Consider the following 22,967-nt stretch of genomic DNA (forward strand, 5'->3'; position numbering starts at 1 on the left):
GCCAGCCCGATGGATAGGCGTTGACAAGGTCTGAGGCGTATTCTGCGATATCTTTGAGGTACGACCGATACGGCGTTGGTATTCCGCAGAAACGCGAAAGCGGATCCACTTATTGTATATGCAGAAGCAGATTTTGCGAATGATTCCGATGACCGAAGATCTTTGGAAATCTCAGTTCTTGCAGCAGACGGTCAGTCTCTCATCGACCAAAGCTGAGATTGGAGCCCTGCGCCATGCGTTGAAGGAAGGTTTGTGGTGGTTAACAAACTTCCTGGGTGAATTGGGTGTGGTTAGCACTCCTCTTACGTTAATGGAGGACAACATCCCTAGCATACTGTACCTGGAAGAGGCGCAGACCCATCAGCGGATGAAGCATCTGGACGTGAAGTATGCGTTCATCAGGGAGATCGTGAGAAGCTATCAGCTTTCAGCTGAGGAAGGTGTTGATACTTACGGTTTCGGATTCATTGGAAGAACCGTTTTTCCGGATCGGGCCGATCCTTTAGCGGAACATCTTATTTCACCGCGACGAAACCAAATCACATTGTTTTGGTTCCTCTAGCTATGCCCAATTCTATGCCCAATAGGATGGTGATGATGATGACAGTACAAATATTTACATCATCACACGGTTAAGCGACACTACTCAAACTAGGTTTTTGGTGACACAATAGTGTTGCCAGATACTCTGGGTAGAAGAATCATTTTACTCATTGAGTAATGAGTACGTTCCCGGTTAGGAAATATGAGAAGTGGCCATCGACAAAAAGCAATCGTTTTTATAATAGATAATATTATAACGAATGGCCGAATAAAGGAAATAAACGATAACTCTATTCCACCACTGAAACCTGCGTTGAATACTGCGTTTTCAACAAAATGAATTGCAATCTTTATCAGGCGTAGACAAACAAAAAGACGCCCAAAACAAAACCAACTCGTTCATTTAATTTTCAATTTAATTTTATTTTCCGCACCAGGGTTTGTTCAAAATTCTGTGAAATTATGATTTTTTTTCTGTAATTTTGGCAACCTTCGTGACCGTCTTGCCGAAACTGTCACTTTATGCCACTGAAATTGTCTGGAAATTTTTTTCGTTAGGATCAAGCTTAACAAGAATGATTTTTTTTCTTCATCTTTTTGGATGTGTCGTGATTTCACGATTCTTATTAATCTCAATTCAGAGATTCCCTCAGACAAGTCCGTCACTCTCCAGAACAGATCAATGACTGACTTTAGTTTTTGTTTACACTTCGTAGCTTCTCTTCCAGTGTTGCCACATATTTGTTTTATTTATTTTCATAATTTTTATTATTTATTTTGTACATACTTCATCTCACCTCAACACTGTCCACACTATGAGTCGCGTTCATCAGCATATTTTGATGAAAGTAACATCATTAACTGAAAATATTATACTTTCAAAGTGTAAAATTGTTCATATTGTGAAAATTGACAAAATTTTCATAGATTTGATATTTCTTAAAACCATCAGAATTGTCCAAATTGTTAAAATGATATTTTTTTAAATTTAAAGAAAAAAAAAATGGCCAAATTATCAGAAGATTCAAAATAGTAAAAGTAGTAAAACAGTTGAAATTAAAAAATAAATAAAAACTGACAAATTATCAACAGAATCAAAATTTTCCAAATAGTCAAAATTGTCAAAATTGTTGAAACTAACAAAATTGTCGAAATTGTTACAACTACAAAAAATGTCGAGATTTTCAAAATCGGAAAATTGGCAAAACTGTCTAAACTCTCCAAATTTTCAAAAAGGGGAAAATTGTCAAAATTAACGAAATTTCCAAAATTGTCAAACTTGAGAAATTGTAAAAACTGTCAAAACTGTCTAAACTTATCAAAAATGAAATTTTTTTCAAAAATTTCAAACATAAAATTGTCGAAATTGTTCAAATTTGTCAAAACTATCAAAATTGTCAAAATTGTCCAGATAGTCCAAATTGCAAAAAATCTCAAAGATGCCAAACATGACAAAAAGGTCTAAACTGTCCAAATTGTCTAAATTGTCAATCTTGTCAAAATTGTCCACATTGACAAAATTGTAAAAATTGTCAAAATTGTCAAAATTGTCAAAACGGTCAAAATTGTTAAAAATCTCACAATTGACAAAATTGTCAAAATTGTCAAAATTGTCAAAATTGTCAAAATTGTCTAAATTGTCTAAATTGTCAAAATTGTTTAAATTGTCAAAATTGACAAATTTGTCATAATTGTCAAAATCGTCAAAATTGTCAAAAATGTCACAATTGTCAAAATTGTCAAAATTGTCAAAATTGTAAAAATTGTAAAAATTTTAAAAATTATCAAAATTGTCAAAATTGTCATAATTGTCAAAATTGTCAAAGTTGTCAAAATTTTCAAAATGGTCAATATTGTCAAAATTGTCAGAATTTTCAAAATTGTCAAAATAGTCAAAATTGTCAAAATTGTTAAAATTCTCAAAAGTGTCATAATTCTCATAATTGTCAAAATTGTCAAAATTGTCAAAATTGTCAAAATTGCCAAAATTGTCAAAATTATCAAAATTGTAAAAATTCTCAAAATTGTCGAAATTGCCAAAATTTTAAAAATTGGCAAAACTGTCAAATTTGTCCAAATTGTCAAAACTGTCAAAAATGTCAACATTGTAAAAATTGTCAAAACTGTCAAACTGTCAAAATTGACAATTTTTTTCAAAACAGTCCAAATTGTCAAAATTGTCACAATTGTCTATGACAAATTCAAAAAAAATTATGACAAAATTGTTAAAATTGACAAAATTGTCAAAATTGTCAAAATTGACAAATGTGTCAAAATTGTCAAAATTGTCATAATTGTCATAATTGTCAAAATTGTCAAATTGTCAAAATTGTCAAAATTGTCAAAATTGTCAAAATTGTCAAATTATCAAAATTGTCAAAATTGTTAAAATTGTCAAAATTATAAAAATTGACAAAATTGTCAAAATTGTCAAAATTGTCAAAATTGTCAAAATTGTCAAAATTGTCAAAATTGTCAAAATTGTCAAAATTTTCATAATTGTCAAAATTGTCAAAGTTGTCAAAATTATCAAAATCGTCAAAATGGTCAATATTGTCAGAATTGTCAGAATTGTCAAAATTGTCAAAATTGTCAAAATTGTCAAAATTGTCAAAATTGTCAAAATTGTCAAAATTGTCAAAGTTGTCAAAATTGTCAAAATTGACAAAATTGACAAAATTGTCGAAATTGTCAAAATTGACAAAATTGTCAAAATTGACAATATTTTCAAAATTGTCAAAATTGTCAAAATTGTCAAAATTGCCAAAATTGTCAAAATTGTCAAAATTGTCAATATTGTCAAAATTGTCCAAATTTTAAAAATTGTTTAAATTGTCAAAATTGACAACATTGTAAAAATTGTTAAGATTGTTAAAATTGTCAAAATTTTCAAAATTGTCAAAATTGTCAAAAATAAAAAGATTGTCAAGATTGTTGAAATTGTCAAGATTGTCAAAATTGTCAAAATTGTCAAAATTGTCAAAGTTGTCAAAATTGTCAAAATTGTCAAAATTGTCAAAATAGTCAAAATTGTCAAAATTGTCAAAATTGTCAAAATTGTCAGAATTGTCAAAATTGTCAAAACTGTCAAAATTGTCAAAATTGTCGAAATTGTCAAAATTGCCAAAATTGTCAAAATTGTCAAAATTGTCAAAATTGTCAAAATTCACAAAATCGACAAAATTATCAAAATTGATAACATTGTTAAAATTGTCGAAATTGTCAAAATTGTCAAAATTGTCAAAATTTTCAAAATTGTCAATATTGTCAAAATTGTCCAAATTTTCAAAATTGTCCAAATTTTCAAAATTGTCCAAATTGTCAAATTGTCAAAATTGTCAAATTATCAAAATTGTCCAAATTGTTAAAATTGTCAAAATTATGAAAATTGACAAAATTGTCAAAATTGTTAAAATTGTCAAAATTGTCAAAATTGTCAAAATTGTCAAAATTGTCAAAATTGTCAAAATTGTCAAAATTGTCAAAATTGTCAAAATTGTCAAAATTGTCAAAATTGTCAAAATTGTCAAAATTGTCAAAATTGTCACAATTGTCAAAATTGTCAAAATTGTCAAAATTGTCAAAATTGTCAAAATTGTCAAAATTGTCAAAATTGTCCAAATTGTCAAAATTGTCAAAATTGTCAAAATTGTCAAAATTGTCAAAATTGTCAAAATTGTCAAAATTGTCAAGTTGTCAAAATTGTCAAAATTGTCAAAATTGTCAAAAATGTCAAAATTGTCAAAATTGTCAGAAGTATCAAAATTGTCAAAATTGTCAAAATTATCAAAATAGACAAAATTATGAAAATTGTAAAAATTGTTAAAATTAAAAAAAAATGTAAAAATTAACAAAATTGTAACAATTGTTAAAATTGTCAAAATTGTTAAAACTGCCAAAGTTGTCAAAATTGTCGAAATTGTCAAAGTTTCGACAACTGTCAATTGTAAAAATTAACAAAATAGTAAAATTGACAAGTTTAAGCTAATTTTAAAATTGTCTGGTTTGCTAATATGGCAACGTTAATAATCTTAAGCTCTGAATTATCAAGTTTAAAGTAAAATATTGTTGAATAATAACAACGACTATCTCGCTCATTCACAGAGATCCGCAATCAAACACAAACGTAATGCTTGCTTAATCATTTTTTTTTTCTTCTTCCTTACAGGTGCAAATAAACCACGATAAGCAACGCGTTTATTTTTATGGTTCCGAAAATTCGCATTGTTGAATTTGAGGCACGCGATAATTTCCGATAAGATTTACCCCCTGATAACAAAAAAACAGCATTCTAGCACCGTAACTAAATAAACTATTCATCCGAGAGTAATTCAAGCAAAAGAAAATAAAAAATACCGGTTCACTTACAACTTGGGTACCTATTCTAGGAAGCTAGTTGAAGGAAGTACAGGAATTACACGTGATGATTGAAGCTTCCCATGTTTCTTTTTTTTGGACATTCGAGTCTAAGAATAAACCAAAATTTGGCACCATTTGCATGGGAAGGGAAAGGGAAAAATATTAATAAAAAAAACCACAAATAAACCAACCATTGAGTTTGTTGGATGATTTCTTGCTGCCTTACTGTGTAAAATGATAGGTTTAAAAATAAATCATTATGACAGATTAGGGAATTTTATTTTGGGTAGGTACCGGTTCTATTTTTTAACGGCGCTCGTAAAATTTGTTGCAAATGGAAGAGAAACAAACCCAAAGTCAGGATTCAATCGACGAAATTAGTATCTAATGAAATTGATATATTAAATTTGAATGCTGCATAATACTCGTGGGCAGTGCTGCCAAACTCACCTGCCAATGTGTCCATTTCCATTCACCTCCGAAGAGCCCCGACTGGCTAGAGAGCCATCAGGAAGATCTCCGGCAAAAATATCCATTGGCCTGTACGCTAGAGGAACAATCGTTCCCAGATCTTCTTCGGCGTCGTCTCGATAGACGGAATCGGAAGAACTCTGAGAAATCCGAGCTAGATTGCAGTCCTGGTAGCTTCCCCCTCGCAGTGGTGCTGGCAACAGAAAACGTAACGTCGCTCCATTGCTGTAGGGCATCTGAAAAATAGAAAAATAAGGAAAGCAATCAGAATTCCGAGTCTGAATTCTAAGCCTGATTTCTGAATCCTGTGTCTTAATTTTGAATCTGAATTTTGAGTCAAAATACTTCACCCGAATTTAAGACCGAATTCAGTATTCGAATTCTGAATCTGGATTTTGAGTCTTCGTTCTGAACGTGGATTCATAGCCTGGATTCTGAGTTTGAATTCGGAGTCTGAATTCTAAATCTTAATTCTGAGTATGAATTCGGAGTCTTGAATTTGAATTCATTGTCTTAACTCCGAACTCATTATCTTAATTCTGGATTCTGAGTTTGAGTTCTAAATCTGAATTAGGAATACGAATTTTAAGTTTGACTTTTTAGTCTGAATTCGAATTATGAGTCTGAATTTTAAATCAAATTTCTGAATCTGGATTCTGAGTATGAATTGTAAGTCTCAATTCTGAGTCAAAATTCTAAGTCTGAATTCAGAATACGCAATCTGAATTCTAAAACTATAATCTGAACTTAGGACTTTGAATTTTAAATTTGAATTCGAAGAATTTGAGCGAAAAAAACCAGCAACATATTTTAATAATCTCACCTTAAATAAATTCTAATTCAAAAAAATTAAAAAATTAAAATAGTCAAAATTATCAAAATTATTTAAAAAATCTGTATTTTATAAATAACTAAAATTATAAAAATAATCAAGCAGAAAAATTATTTGTCCTAAATGTCAAAACATTCAAACATGTCAAAATTGTCGAAACCATAAAAATTATGGAAGCTGCTGAAATTGTTAGAAATTTCAAAATCGTCCAAGTTGCCAAATTGCCTAAATTTTCAAAATTGTAAAAAAAAAGTTATCAACTCAAAATTCAAAATGGTTGAAAATGTCAAAATTTGAAATATTGCCAAATTTGTCGAAAAAGTCAAAATTGTCAAAATTATAAAAATTACCCAAAATGACAAAATTGTTAAAATTGTCGAAATTGTTGACATTCTAACCCTGTCAGCATAGCTAAAATTGCTATAATTTTTACATACGTCAAATTTAACCTACTCATAAAAATGGTCAAAATTGTCAAAATTGTCAAAGTTGTCAAAATTGTCAAAATTGTCAAAATTGTCAAAATTGTCAAAACTGTCAAAATTGTTAAATTTGTTAAAATTGTCAAAATTGTTAAATTTGTTAAAATTGTCAAAATTGTCAAAATTGTCAAAATTGTCAAAATTGTCAAGATTGTCAAAATTGTCACAATTGTCAAAATTGTCAAAATTGTCAAAACTGTCAAAATTATCAAAACTGTCAAAATTTTCAAAATTGTCAAAATTGTCTAAATTAACAAAATTGTCCAAATTGTCAAAATTGTCAACATTGTCAAAATTGTAAAAATTGTCAAAATTTTCCAAATTGTCCAAATTGTCAAAACTGTCAAAACTGTCAAAACTGTCAAATTGTCAAAATTGTCAAAATTGTCAAAATTGTCAAAATTGTCAAAATTGTCAAAATTGTCAAAATTGTCAAAATTGTCAAAATTGTCAAAATTGTCAAAATTGTCGAAAATGTCAAAATTGTCAAAATTATCAAATTGTCAAAATTGTCGAAATTGTCAAAATTGTCAAAATTGTCAAAATTGTCCAAAATTGTCAAAATTGTCAAAATTGACAAAATTGTCAAAACTGTCAAAATTGTCAAAATTGTCATTTTCAAAATAGTCAAAATTGTCAAAATTAACTAAATTTTCAAAATTGTCAAAATTGTCAAAATTGTCAAAATTATCGAAATTGTCAAAATTGTCGAAATTGTCAAATAGTCAAAAAATTTTAAATTTTTAAGATTTTCAAAATTGTCAAAATTGTCAAAATTTTCAAAATTGTCAAAATTGTCAAAATTGTCAAAATTGTCGAAATTGTCAAAATTGTCGAAATTGTCAAAATTGTCATTTTCAAAATAGTCAAAATTGTCAAAATTAACTAAATTTTCAAAATTGTCAAAATTGTCAAAATTATCGACATTGTCAAAATTGTCGAAATTGTCAAATAGTCAAAATTTTTAAATTTTAAAGATTTTCAAAATTGTCAAAATTTTCAAAATTGTCAAAATTGTCAAAATTGTCGAAATTGTCAAAATTGTCGAAATTGTCAAATAGTCAAAATTTTTAAATTTTAAAGATTTTCAAAATTGTCAAAATTCTCAAAATTTTCAAAATTGTCGAAATTGTCAAAATTTTCAAAGTTGTCAAAATTGTGAAAAATGTTAAAATTGTCAACATTGTCAACATTTTCGAAATTTGTAAAAATTGTTAGAATTGTCAAAATCGTTTAATATACAAAATTGTCAAGATTTTTAAAAATAACAAAACTGACAAAATTTACGAATTTGAGAAAATTTTCAAAAATAGACAAAAAAATTTAAAATATTTTAAAATATTGTCAAAATAAACATGGTTGTCAAAAATGTAAAAATTGATTAAAAAAAACTGACAAAATTTTCAAAATTATGAACTCACCTTTAAGTTTTCAGACTTTAATAAACGGCTTAAATCTAACAATAAACTCGCAAATTATTATCCAACAAATTAAAACTCGTTCAACTTAAAATTTCAACAAAACAAAATAAAAGCCAACCACGTTTAACCTTCAAAATTTAACCACTGTTATCGCACTTGGATATCACTGTGCAGGAGCTTGAAAACATTACTCCGGTACATACACTCAAACACTGCCGAATCTCGTTATCAGTGAGTGATCTTGTTTTGATCACTTTTTCCCAGGATTTCCCCGAATGGGAGGACTTGGGAGATTCCGTTTGACCCTCCCCGCAAAAACTCACTATTTAGCAACTTGCCCTACCAGGTGATTAACCTTGAGCTTGGGACATTTTTTTCCCTTTAGCTTCTTATCGGAGCAGGTTTCATTTTTCCAACATTCTACCCGAGGAGCGGGATAACGTTTACAAAAAATCATCAACAAACACGCGACACGAAATACACGTTTTCTCGATTGTGCAATTGCACCGGACTCGCGTAAACAAAAACACGATTTACGAATTACAAGAGAAAAAAAATCCATCCAGATCAAAACCGTCCGTCGACTTGCTGGATAAATAAATCCCAAGAACTGTGATTGACCCCAAAAACAAACTGGAGAAAACGGGGAGTCTATCGTTGTGGAAGAGCTAGAGCGCATACATTCATACAGGGAATTTTATCAGTCCTGCAAAGTCCCCCACTGGGACTGCTGCTTTTTTTTTTATCATTCTTGCTTTGCGTATTTGCGTTAAGTCGGTTTAAGTTTGTGCGCGTGGCGCAAGTTAAGCGAGTTCGTCCCCCTGTGTGGGTGCTGTCAGTTTACGGCAGGCTTTTTGGAGTTGCTGGTCCGTTTCATTGTGCACTGGCTTTTTCCAACATATTTTTATCTTTCATTAAAAATTTAAAATACTTCATATTACTTTCGGCTTAAAATGAGCATGGAAGTTAATATGCTTTAAAAAGAGTCTTTTTGAAGACCAGTTTGTGTATTAGACCACTGCTAGCTTTGTATGGTAAATTCAAATATATAAATTTTTTAACCTGCTCGACTTTTTTTGTTGTTTTTACTGCCACAAATAGCAATTACAATTTTTGAAACGATCCATTCAGTTTTGAATTAGCGCAACGAGTTTCATTTTTTATGAAAACTTGTATGGTAAAACAATTTTTTTATCAAAAAAATCGCCAAAAATGCACTGAAAGCTCAAAACATAACTTTCGATTTTAAATATGCATTTCTTGATTATCGCAGTACATTTCATGAGAACAAAGCATAAACCTAACTATCGTGCTATTTTCAGATTTGTTTTAAATTTTGAAATGGTTATAGCTTTTCCCATAAAATACTTAGATTTTTCACATATTAGCAAAATAAAAATGAAGCTTAAGAATAGGCAAAACCTATAATCAAACAAAAAATCATTTTAAGCTAGTTTGATTTTTCTGGATGATTAAATATACAAATCAGGAATCGGTCATACCATCTAAAATTTGACTCGTATGCTTGGTGACCCAAAAGGCATAAAAAAACATATGGGAGAGAAAAGTCCATTTTTGCAGCGGCCCAATGTGTATATGCATAGGTGTGTATTAATTTAAATAATGTTAATGCTATTTTGAGACATTTTTAAATTACAACATCATATAATATTGTTCAAATAATTGTTTGTTCTACTTGTTTGATGTTTTCATATTTTCTCTCAAGAGCAAGAACGCTGAAAACGATCAAAATTCATTGCTCGATTTATTTGCTTTCACATTATAACAAGCCCCCGAAAGTTGTTTCATAAACTGTATTTTTCAAGTTATTTCTATATGCTATTTAAGTGTAATTTTTGTGTTATTTCAGAGCCATACTTTTTTTTTTATTTTTCTTTTGTAATTTTTCTTTCATTGAACTGTAATTTATGACATTTTTGCATTTTTTCAAGAATTGGATCGGGTTTTCGTTTTCGGGTCTTTTTTGTGTAATTTATGGATAATTTTTGAATCAGTTTTGTAAAATATTTGTTTCACTGTCGTATCATTTTGTTTATTTTTTTTACATTCGCTAAATCGTGTTATTTAAATTATTCTTATGTCATTTACGGTTCATTTTTTCTTCAATTTTTGTCGTAATTTTTTAATCGGTTTTTAAGGTTTTGTAATATTTTTGTATCAGCTTTTTGAAATTTTTTATTCATTAAAATGGCATTGTTGTAAATTTTTTAAAGCATAATTGGATTATATTTAAAATCGTTTTGAGGTATTTTTTCAATGTCAATTGCTTGTTATTTTGATCAATTGTTACCATTATTCATGCAATTTCTGTAATATCCATATTCATTTTCTTATTTGATTTGTAATTTTTATAAATTTTGTTATTTTCCCATTTGTATTAATTTTATCTTTTCATTTGTTTTCAATTTTATCACTATTGTCAAAAGTGTCAATTTTCTCGATTTCGTCAATTTCGTCAATTTTATCTATTTTTACCATCATTTCATGTTGTCAATTTTTTTTAAATATTTTGTGAATTTTGTAAATTAAGTCAATTCTGTAAATTTTTGAGCATTTGGTCGTTTTTGAGATTTTGCCTTATAATTGTTTTGTAGATTTTGTAAAATTTGTTTTTTTTTGATAATTTTATGAATTTTGACAATTTTGTCATTTTTGACAATTTTGTCAATTTTGTCAATTTTGTCAATGTTGTCAATTTTGTCAATTTTGTCGATTTTGTCAATTTTGCCAATTATGTCAATTTTGTCAATTTTTTTAATTTTGTCAATTTTGTCAATTTTGTAAATTTTGTCAATTTTGTAAATTTTGTAAATTTTGTAAATTTTGTCAATTTTGTCAATTTTGTCAATTTTGTCAATTTTGTCAATTTTGTCAATTTTGTCAATTTTGTCAATTTTGTCAATTTTGTCAATTTTGTCAATTTTGTCAATTTTGTCAATTTTGTCAATTTTGTCAATTTTGTCAATTTTTTTCATTTTGTCAATTTTGTCCATTTTGTCCATTTTTTCAATTTTGTAAATTTTGTCAATTTTGTCAATTTTGTCAATGTTGCCAATTTTGTCAATTTTGTCAATTTTGTCAATTTTGTCAATTTTGTCAATTTTGTCAATTTTGTCAATTTTGTCAATTTTGTCAATTTTGTCAATTTTGTCAATTTTGTCAATTTTGTCAATTTTGTCAATTTTGTCAATTTTGTCAATTTTGCCAATTTTGTCAATTTTGTCAATTTTGTCAATTTTGTCAATTTTGTCAATTTTGTCAATTTTGTCAATTTTGTCAATTTTGTCAATTTTGTCAATTTTGTCAATTTTGTCAATTTTGTCAATTTTGTCAATTTTGTCAATTTTGTCAATTTTGTCAATTTTGTCAATTTTGTCAATTTTGTCAATTTTGTTAATTTTGTTAATTTTGTCAACTTGTCAATTTTGACAATTTTGTCAATTTGGTTAATTTTGTTAATTTTGTTAATTTTGTCAATTTTGTCAATTTTGTCCATTTTGTCAATTTTTTTTTTTCAATTTCAGCAATGTCAGCAATTTTGTCAATTTTGTCATTTTCGCCAATTTTGTCAATTTTTTTCAATTTTGTCAATTTTGTCAATTTTGTCAATTTTGTCAATTTTGTCAATTTTGTCAATTTTGTCAATTTTGTCAATTTTGTCAATTTTGTCAATTTTGTTAATTTTGTCAACTTGTCAATTTTATCAATTTTGACAATTTTGTCAATTTTGTCAATTTTGTCAATTTTGTTAATTTTGTTAATTTTGTCAATTTTGTCAATTTTTTTCAATTTTGTCAATTTTGTCAATTTTGTCAATTTTGTCAATTTTGTTAATTTTGTCAATTTTGTCAATTTTGTTAATTTTGTCAAATTTGTCAATTTTGTCAATTTTGTCAATTTTGTCAATTTTGTCAATTTTGTCAATTTTGTCAATTTTGTCAATTTTGTCAATTTTGTCAATTTTGTCAATTTTGTCAATTTTGTCAATTTTGTCAATTTTGTCAATTTTGTCAATTTTGTCAATTTTGTCAATTTTGTCAATATTGTCAATTTTGTCAATTTTGTGAATTTGGTTAATTTTGTCAACTTGTCAATTTTATCAATTTTGACAATTTTGTCAATTTTGTTAATTTTGTTAATTTTGTTAATTTTGTCAATTTTGTCAATTTTTTTCAATTTTGTCAATTTTGTCAATTTTGTCAATTTTGTCAATTTTGTCAATTTTGTCAATTTTGTCAATTTTGTCAATTTTGTCAATTTTGTCAATTTTGTCAATTTTGTCAATTTTGTCAATTTTGTCAATTTTGTCAATTTTGTCAATTTTGTCAATTTTGTTAATTTTGTCAATTTTGTCAATTTTGTCAATTTTGTCAATTTTGTCAATTTTGTCAATTTTGTCAATTTTGTCAATTTTGTCAATTTTGTCAATTTTGTCAATTTTGTCAATTTTGTCAATTTTGTCAGTTTAACCAATTTTGTCAATTTTGTCACTTTATCTTAATATTTACAATTTTGTCAATTTTGTCAATTTTGTACATTTTGTCAATTTTGTCAATTTTGTCAATTTTGTCAATTTTGTCAATTTTGTCAATTTTGTCAATTTTGTCAATTTTGTCAATTTTGTCAGTTTAACCAATTTTGTCAATTTTGTCACTTTATCTTAATATTTACAATTTTGTCAATTTTGTCAATTTTGTACATTTTGTCAATTTTGTCAATTTTGTCAATTTTGTCAATTTTGTCAATTTTGTCAATTTTGTCAATTTTGTCAATTTTGTCAATTTTGTCAATTTTGTCAATTTTTTCAATTTTGTCAATTTTGTCAATTTTGTTAATTTTGTCAATTTTGTCAATTTTGTCAATTTTGTCAATTTTGTCAATTTTGTCAATTTTGTCAATTTTGTCAATTTTGTCAATTTTGTAAATTTTGTCAGTTTAACCAATTTTGTCAATTTTGTCACTTTATCTTAATATTTACAATTTTGTCAATTTTGTCAATTTTGTCAATTTTGTACATTTTGTCAATTTTGTCAATTTTGTCAATTTTGTCAATTTTGTCAATTTTGTCAATTTTGTCAATTTTGTCAATTTTGTCAATTTTGTCAATTTTGTCAATTTTGTCAATTTTGTCAATTTTGTCAATTTTGTCAATTTTGTCAATTTTGTCAATTTTGTCAATTTTGTCAATTTTGTCATTCTTATCATTTATGCCAATTTTGTCAATTTTGTCATTTTCGCCAATTTTGTCAATTTTTTTCAATTTTGTCAATTTTGTCAATTTTGTCAATTTTGTCAATTTTGTCAATTTTGTCAATTTTGTCAATTTTGTCAATTTTGTTAATTTTGTCAACTTGTCAATTTTATCAATTTTGACAATTTTGTCAATTTTGTCAATTTTGTCAATTTTGTTAATTTTGTTAATTTTGTCAATTTTGTCAATTTTTTTCAATTTTGTCAATTTTGTCAATTTTGTCAATTTTGTCAATTTTGTCAATTTTGTTAATTTTGTCAATTTTGTCAATTTTGTTAATTTTGTCAAATTTGTCAAATTTGTCAATTTTGTCAATTTTGTCAATTTTGTCAATTTTGTCAATTTTGTCAATTTTGTCAATTTTGTCAATTTTGTCAATTTTGTCAATTTTGTCAATTTTGTCAATTTTGTCAATTTTGTCAATTTTGTCAATTTTGTCAATTTTGTCAATTTTGTCAATATTGTCAATTTTGTCAATTTTGTGAATTTGGTTAATTTTGTCAACTTGTCAATTTTATCAATTTTGACAATTTTGTCAATTTTGTTAATTTTGTTAATTTTGTTAATTTTGTCAATTTTGTCAATTTTTTTCAATTTTGTCAATTTTGTCAATTTTGTCAATTTTGTCAATTTTGTCAATTTTGTCAATTTTGTCAATTTTGTCAATTTTGTCAATTTTGTCAATTTTGTCAATTTTGTCAATTTTGTCAATTTTGTCAATTTTGTTAATTTTGTCAATTTTGTCAATTTTGTCAATTTTGTCAATTTTGTCAATTTTGTCAATTTTGTCAATTTTGTCAATTTTGTCAATTTTGTCAATTTTGTCAGTTTAACCAATTTTGTCAATTTTGTCACTTTATCTTAATATTTACAATTTTGTCAATTTTGTCAATTTTGTACATTTTGTCAATTTTGTCAATTTTGTCAATTTTGTCAATTTTGTCAATTTTGTCAATTTTGTCAATTTTGTCAATTTTGTCAGTTTAACCAATTTTGTCAATTTTGTCACTTTATCTTAATATTTACAATTTTGTCAATTTTGTCAATTTTGTACATTTTGTCAATTTTGTCAATTTTGTCAATTTTGTCAATTTTGTCAATTTTGTCAATTTTGTCAATTTTGTCAATTTTGTCAATTTTGTCAATTTTTTCAATTTTGTCAATTTTGTCAATTTTGTTAATTTTGTCAATTTTGTCAATTTTGTCAATTTTGTCAATTTTGTCAATTTTGTCAATTTTGTCAATTTAGTCAATTTTGTCAATTTTGTCAATTTTGTCAATTTTGTCAATTTTGTCAATTTTGTAAATTTTGTCAGTTTAACCAATTTTGTCAATTTTGTCACTTTATCTTAATATTTACAATTTTGTCAATTTTGTCAATTTTGTCAATTTTGTACATTTTGTCAATTTTGTCAATTTTGTCAATTTGTCAATTTTGTCAATTTTGTCAATTTTGTCAATTTTGTCAATTTTGTCAATTTTGTCAATTTTGTCAATTTTGTCAATTTTGTCAATTTTGTCAATTTTGTCAATTTTGTCATTCTTATCATTTATGCCAATTTTGTCAATTTTGCCAATTTTGTCAATTTTGTCAATTTTGTCAACTTTGTTTATTTTGTCAATTTTTTCGATTTTGTCGATTTTCTCAATTTTGTCAATTTTGTCAATTTTGTCAATTATGTCAATTTTGTCAATTTTGTCAATTTTTTTAATTTTGTCAATTTTGTCAATTTTTGTCACTGTTGTAATTTTTGCCAATTTTGTCAATTTGATTAATTTTGTAAATTTTGTCAATTTTGTCAATTTTGTCAATTTTTCCAATTTTGGCAATTTTGTCAATTTTGACAATTTTGTCAATTTTTTCATTTTGGCAATTTTTTCAATTTGTCAATTTGTCAATTTTATCAATTTTGTCAATTTGGTATATTTAGTTAATTTTGTCTATTTTGTAAAATTGTGTCAATTTTGTCAATTTTGTTAATTTTGTCAAGATTGTCAGTAAATAAAATTTGTAGTCTACCCAATGAAGGTTCCATTATTGAAAGATTTTTATGGGTTACAATCAAATATCTTCTATAGAAATGAATAATCACGTTCTTCTTACTTTAATGTGCAAAAGAAGAATTTCAACACTCATTATTTTTATAATGTTCAATTTATTTTCTCTTGAATTATTTCTTATTTGTCCCACATTATTGGTACACGTCGCAATGAAACGGTCCTGCACTACTTCTCACATCCACCACCTCGCAGCGCTGCTATCACGCTTTTCTCGGTTTTCTTCGATTTTTTACTGCTGCTGTCAAAATTCAAAACGCAAGCAAAAAGTGAACAACTCGAGAAATTGTTTTCTTCGGGAAAAGTTTAATTTTTTGGTGCTATCCAAGCTATTGTTAATCGGATTATCCATTTTATCCTTGATTTCGATCTTCGTCAGCTGGTGAACTATTTCCGGTTCGCAAATTGAACGTAGAAGCGCTAGTATTCAGATTTGTTTCCGGTTTCCCGTTCATCGAGAGGTAAAGTTTTGGGACACCATTTTTCATCAGCACTCCACTCCCTCTTCATAACCTTTTGTATTTCGTTTGTCTATTGGTTTTGATCGTCCAATTGTAGAAGCAGCAACCATGTCCCACACAATCCTGCTGGTGCAGCCGGGCAAGAATCCGGAAACGCGCACTTACAGCGACTACGAGAGCGTCAACGAGTGTATGGAGGGCGTCTGCAAGATCTACGAGGAACATCTGAAGCGGCGCAATCCGAACACCCCGACCATCACCTACGACATCAGCCAGCTGTTCGATTTCGTGGATCAGGTGAGTCTGATAATAATATTTCAACTTCGAGCGCAACAGTATGTAAATAATTGAACCACATCCGGTTTTCCAGTTGGCGGATCTGAGCTGTCTGGTGTACCAGAAGTCCACTAACACCTACGCGCCGTACAACAAAGAGTGGATCAAGGAGAAGATTTATGTCCTGTTGCGACAAGCTGCCGGGACGACCGAATAAAACCATCTCGGCCTCTGCTGCTACAAAAACCCATCCATTCAAGCTCGGTCCTCATCAAATTTACATAAACAACATGAATATCAACAACACGACACCTAACAAAACCTCACGGGATCGAAACCGGTTACTGGATCCAACCGAAGATGAGAAAATGAGTTTTTTCTTGTAGAATTTTCGTACATCATTAGGTTTTTTTTCAACTTGTATCGCAAAACTGATTTTCGAATATATCTCGTAGATTTTCTCCCCATTTAAAAGTGTTGGCACAAGTGAATTTCCTAGTTTGAATCTGTAGTCATACAGAATCAAGTTGAATCGAATGAGAACTATAGAGTTGAAAAATGAAGAGGAGCAAAGAAACAACTAGGGTGAATAATACAGCTATGTGTATTTAATAATTTACATTACTATTATAATTTTAATTATATTTGCTGCTTCCGCGAGAAGCGCGCAACGAGAGGAGCAACAAGAAGTAATAACAATTTAATATTAATGAATATAATAATAACAATAAACAAACAACAACAAAATGTATCGAATAGTATTCGTATTTTAAGGGAAGTACTTTGATGGATATCACTTCATGTTTCTAATTGATTAAAAGCCTAACTAAAATTCCTACTAAGACATTAAATTTGATAAGGAAACCCCAAGTTTTGGCTTCTTAAAACCTGAAGGTATGAGCCATTAAAAAAAATATTAAAAAAAGCAAAATTCAAGTTCATTTTCTGGAACCTTATAGCATAACTACCTACTTTTAAGTTGTTGTGTTTTAACCAACTAGTAAGTTCTTGCACTGAGGGGGCGATTCAAGTCAAAAGTACCTAGAGTAATTTTTGTTTGTCCGTGCAGTAAATAAGCAATTCCGTAAAGTGTCTTACAGAATTAGATTTCTATTTTGCTAAAGAACCAAAATTATGCCTGCTGTCTTATTTTATTGGATTAACTGGATGATGGGCATCTATTGGACTTAAGAAACTCATCTCAACGTCTAAGTACCCCTAAATAGGCAGCGAGTGTTGGCAAACCAAGATAACACGTTGTTTGAATGAAGCTAAATAAAAAAAAACCCTTATACTGGTAAACTGCCCCTACTTTCATAACAGTCCCATATGCAAAAACAAGCAAGCGAGAAAATCATCTTTTTCTGTTTTGGAATACTTATATTTTTTAACTATGACCATTACATTCAGCATAAACGAAAATCGTTTGATGGAATGTGTTCTAGGTTGTCAAAATAAATCGTTCGACCTGAAATTTTAGAAATTGGGCCATCGGTAACGTCGGGAGCACCATTTTATTCGTTATGGGACTGTTATGCGAGCATATTTGAGACCTTTTTCAAATCTACTCGCATAACAGTCCCATCCAGAATATGTTTTGCTAACCAAGCTACTTTCTAAAACCTAAATTTGATCATTTTTGAACTTCTAAATGCAGTTATCAGAAAAAGAAACACACTTTTGGAAAAATATCGTGAATTCTACATTGTAAATTGAATCTTTTTACGATTTTGATTGCATCTGCATCTTTTTTGCTCAGCAAGATATTCCTTCCTTCTTACTGACCTGCCTTCGAGAACTAGTGTGCATAATTCGACATCAAGTGAGTGTAAATCTTTTTTAAATGATTCGAAGCAATAAATCAAAGACTATTTCGCCAAAAGAAGCATTGAAAAGTAACCAAATCCGTGATATTTCACAAATGGGACTGTTATGCGGGTATATTTCATATGGGACAGCCACGAGTTGAAATTTTTTTTCAAAATTTCTAGAACAAAATCTCTTTTTTTATTATTTTATATTGAAACCTTATGTTCAAAATGACGAACTGTCAGGTTAGATGAAAAATGACGAAAATTCATATGGGACTGTTATGCGAGTAGGGGCAGCAAAGTTTTGAACAACTAGCAAGATGCTTTGAAAAACTAAAAATTGTTGATTTTACAAAGCACATGCGATTTTCGAATAACTTAAAAAAACTTTTTGAAACACTGAAATTTTGAAGAGAAAAAAAAATGCTTATTATTTTCTATCAAAATTCAGACCCCTTTTAATTCAGGCAACATCCTGGAAGAATTTGGGTTGCCTAAATCGACGGTTTATTGTGTCAAAACGTTTTTAACTACTTTCATATTAAAAAACAAAATCATTTTTGTTCTCGTTTTTGTAATTTTTGGTCAATTTTAGATAATTTTTTATCAGTTTTTTAGTCACTTTTAGCATTTTTGTTTGTTTGTGTAAGTGAAATGACATACGCAAGGTTTTTTAAACGCGGTTTTTTACACGGTTTTCGGGAATTAACACGGGTTTTTTTTTACACAGATTTTGCGAAATAACACGGTTTTTGACAGAAAATAGTCCTTTTGAACGGGAAACACTTAGAAATTTTTGAAGTTGGTAAAATCTTAGCTCTGAGACTAAGACCGTGAGACATGCGGCCTGACACCTGAGACCTGAAATCTGAGACATGAGACCTGAGGCACAACACCTGAGACAAGAGACATGAAACATAAGACCTGCATGAGAAATTAAACCTGAGACCGGAGACAAGAGACATGAGGTCTGAGACCAGAGACCTGTCACACAAGACCAGAGACCTGAGACATAAGACAAGAGACCTTAGCCTGAGACCCATGACTTTAGACCTGAGACATGAGACCTGATACTTGAGAGTTTCAGATCTCATACCTCATGTCTCAAGTCTCAGGTGTCATGTCTCAAGTCTCAATTTTCAGGTTTCAGGTCGCATGACCCATGTCTCATGTTTTATGTCTCAGGCCTGAGGTGTCATGTCTCAGGTATCATTTCGAAAGTCTCAGGTATCAATTCTCAGGTCTCATGTCTCAATTGTTAGGTCTCAAGTCTCAGGTACGAGTTCGCAGGTCTCAGATCTCATGCCTCAAGTCTGAAGCCTCAAGTTTCAGATCTTAAGTGTCAAGTAACATGTCTTATTGGTTCAAGTTTCAGAGCTGCAGAATTTTAATGGTCTTCTTTTACACGGTTTTCCGCAATTAGCACGGTTTTTCTACGCGGTACGCATATCAGTGTAAAAAAAAACCTAACTGTATTTGTCTTTTCCCTCGTTTTTTTTCTTTCCTCACATTTTATATTTGCTTGAATGTCTCCAAGATGTCTGGATTTTTCAATTGCCAAATTATCAAAGCGTCAGTATATCTTTGAGTTTCTCTAAAGAATGTTTTCGAACATTAAAGTTATCAAACTCTATATTTTGTAAAACTCCAAACTCACAAATTTTCTTTTACAATGTCTTTTAACCTTTCCCTCATATTTTTTTTTATTTTGATCAGTAATTTTTTAAAGCTATGAATTTCTTGAAATTTTGAAAGTCGGTTTTTTCAATTTTTAAGTATCAATATTTTTGTTTTTGTTTCTTACTTTTAAAATTTGAATTCTTTGATCTTTCCGATTACCTATATTATTTACGAACCTAGAAAATAAAATCATTGCTTCACAACTCTTATTCAATTTATTATTCCCATTTAGAGATTGAAATATCTCAAATTCAAAACTCTAAACAGAAAATGTGAAATTCAAAATTTCGAACTTTGAACTCTGCATTTCGATCTTTCAATTTCCTGACTGAGTTTTTATTTTGAAGTCTGGATTTTCAGTTTTTGATTTTGAATTTTCCAATTAAAAATTTGGAATTTCGAATTTTGAATGATGCATTTTGAATGCTGAATAATGACCTTAATTTAAATTAGAGAATTAGAACACAGCGTTCCGACATCAGAACTTAATATAAATTTATTGATAAAAACTCCAATATTCTAGATTTTATTCTAAATTTAACTTTTTAAGTTTTGAAATTTGAATTAAAGGTTTTCCAATTAAAATTGTGAATTTCAAGGTTTTATGAAGAGATTTTAAACTTTGAATTCTGTATTATGAATTAAGAATTCAGAATTTTTAATCGTGAATTTAGAATTTGAACTAAGAATTGAAAACTAAGAATCGAGAAAATAGAAAAAAAGATTGAAAGACCGAGAATTTTGATTTTATAACTGAGAACAAATCGGTATCGAATTTTGAATACGGCGAATGCGCCAACTGTAAACAAATCCAGATTATCACATAAATGCGTTAAACTCTTTATTTTACATCCGAAAATATGATTTTCTTTTAATTTTTCTTATTTTAGTGAAGTTAAATTTAATTTTTTAAACAAGGCGAATAGCTTTTTTTTTGAGTGTGTAATCCCACAGTTCATTCGCCCATTTCCCCTCAAAATTTTGTCGCGAACAAAAGGGCCAATAGTTATTTCGAGATAGAAAAAGGGCATTGAAGTTTTTTAAATTTGTTTTCCAGGACGAGGAGATGCACAAATCAGTATTTATGAGATCGTTAAATGTGCTAATGTTTTAATGTGATCATTTGGACCCGCTTTCAAGCCGAAATTTGCTTGAATATTGCTTCTTTAATGAGTGATCCAAAAGGCGAACAGTCATTCTGCAATTCAAAAGGGCGCTCCAATTGGGCGAATGAACAAAGCGGAATCTATTTTTTTTTTATTTCAATGGAATCTGGCCATTCGATGATCTTAATTTACATTTCATTTACGTTGAGAAGCTCTTCCAACAGGTACATTTATTCGTCGAAAAACTCTTTCAACAGGTGCAATTAAATGATGCCCAAGCGGGTTTTAAAGTTAAAAAAAAAATATCGTATTCGTTTAATTTCAAACTCGTAGTATTTTAAGCCTTTAATTGCCTTCAAATGTGCTTACAAATTAAAAAACCAATTTTTTATGAAGCAAAAATTTTTCCGTCATCGGTGAAATTTTTTTCAGGATGCACATTGCCATTCGGACGTGAAAATGAACGCGGAATTTATATTCACCACTCTTGTTTGTTTTCCGTTTTCACGTTCGCTCAGTGCGTTTACACTTCGAGCGGAATGTCAGTGAACGCGGAAAAAATATTCCGTAGTGAAAATCGGGGGAATTGAAATAAAATTAATATTAAAGGGCTTTGAACAAGGAAATCAGTTCAAAAATAATCGTTCAACCATTCCGCATCTATTCCACCTAGTTTCGCAGCCATGAAATGCAGCATAGTCGAGTTTTTGAAGAATATAAGTTTTTTCATTTTCACGTTCGAAAGAACTGTAAATGCACCTTTATCAAAACAACTTTAAAATTTGTTTTTCACATATAGAATATGTTGTTCAGGCTACAAATATTCTAAATGGAAAGAAGCTGCGACTAGTTTATCTTAGTTTTTTGTATTTTTTCGTAGTTGTTTGTTTATTTTTTGTTTTGTTTTTGTTTTATTTGGAGTCACTATCTTTTTGTAAGTCGATAGTCCGGCTCGTTTTTTGGCTCGATGCACGGTTGTAGACGATACACCCAGCTTATTTGCGGCATCTCGGAGAGTCTCTTTGTCGTCTTAGCGGCTTCCGGTTTTCGATTTCCCCCTGATCCAGACTTCCTGGCTATCGACAAACGTTCCCCAAACACTATGATTACATTTGTAACGGTTGATTTGGCAACTTTTAGCGTTTTTGCCAGCTTTGCGTGCGAGTTGTTCGGATTTTCGCAATGCGCGAGAAAAATTCCAAAATCAAAATAGGAGCAATATTCTGCACACACACACACACACACACACACACACACACACACACACACACACACACACACACACACACACACACACACACACACACACACACACACACACACACACACACACACACACACACACACACACACACACACACACACACACACACACACACACACACACACACACACACACACACACACACAGGTTTTTTAAATGCAAAATTGAAAGAAATACGTCAAGTTGATATTGATCAAATTTTGACCGTATCACCCTTTAGTTGCTTATGCAATCGGACAGTGTTGTTACGATTCTTTCCATAAAACAGACTGATCTGTTGCAACGTTATAACTTTTCAATCTCTACTTTCTACCGATATATTGAAATTAGCTTTCCATCGATGGAGAAGAAATAACTATCAAGAAAATCCAAAAAAGCGACATATACCGATCAAATTTTTACGAGTTTCCTTCACTTTGAAATCAAAACCGGGTACTTACTGCAAAACCTGTGAAAATTCGGTAGTTCATTTGGATCGATAAAAAATTTTTTAGACTACAGGCTTTCTGAAATTAAAAAAAAAATAATTTGACACATCCTTATGTTCATAACACCTATTCAATTCATCCTCTCATATATCTATATGTATAAAAAGTAATTTCCGTTTGTTTGTTCGTTTGTATGTTTGTCTTCAATAGGCTCAGCTGCCTTAAGAGCTAGAGAGCTGAAATTTGGCATGGGTGCTCATTAGGACTAGGAATGATGAAAAATGTTTTTAGATTTTCAGATGACCCCTTTTGAAGGCGGTCGTCCATACAACAACGGTTTTATTCCCCCGAACCAAAAGTCATGGCACCCATTTTGTGAACCGACTTTCGTTCCCGTTCGTTTCGTTGGCGGGATTATTTTCACCATCACCGGGGGCAGGCTATAAGAAACGACCATCCAGAGCTCACATGTACTGGATAGCAAATCAAAGCTTGCTGAGCAT

At 29.5% G+C, this 22,967-nt stretch overlaps 1 protein-coding gene across 1 annotated transcript; it reads left to right on the forward strand.

Annotated features, from left to right (window-relative positions):
* The first annotated feature begins 15,677 nt into the window (after window positions 1-15,677).
* Window positions 15,678-16,931, forward strand: LOC129738693 (enhancer of rudimentary homolog). The gene is made up of 3 exons (XM_055729948.1): window positions 15,678-15,899; window positions 15,997-16,196; window positions 16,270-16,931. Exons 2-3 carry the CDS (start codon window positions 16,008-16,010, stop codon window positions 16,390-16,392), a joined length of 312 nt encoding a protein of 103 aa, XP_055585923.1. The 5' UTR covers window positions 15,678-15,899; window positions 15,997-16,007; the 3' UTR covers window positions 16,393-16,931.
* The last annotated feature ends 6,036 nt before the right edge of the window (window positions 16,932-22,967 follow it).

Source organism: Uranotaenia lowii, chromosome 1 (assembly GCF_029784155.1).
Source record: "Uranotaenia lowii strain MFRU-FL chromosome 1, ASM2978415v1, whole genome shotgun sequence".
In the NCBI taxonomy this organism is placed as follows: domain Eukaryota; kingdom Metazoa; phylum Arthropoda; class Insecta; order Diptera; family Culicidae; genus Uranotaenia; species Uranotaenia lowii.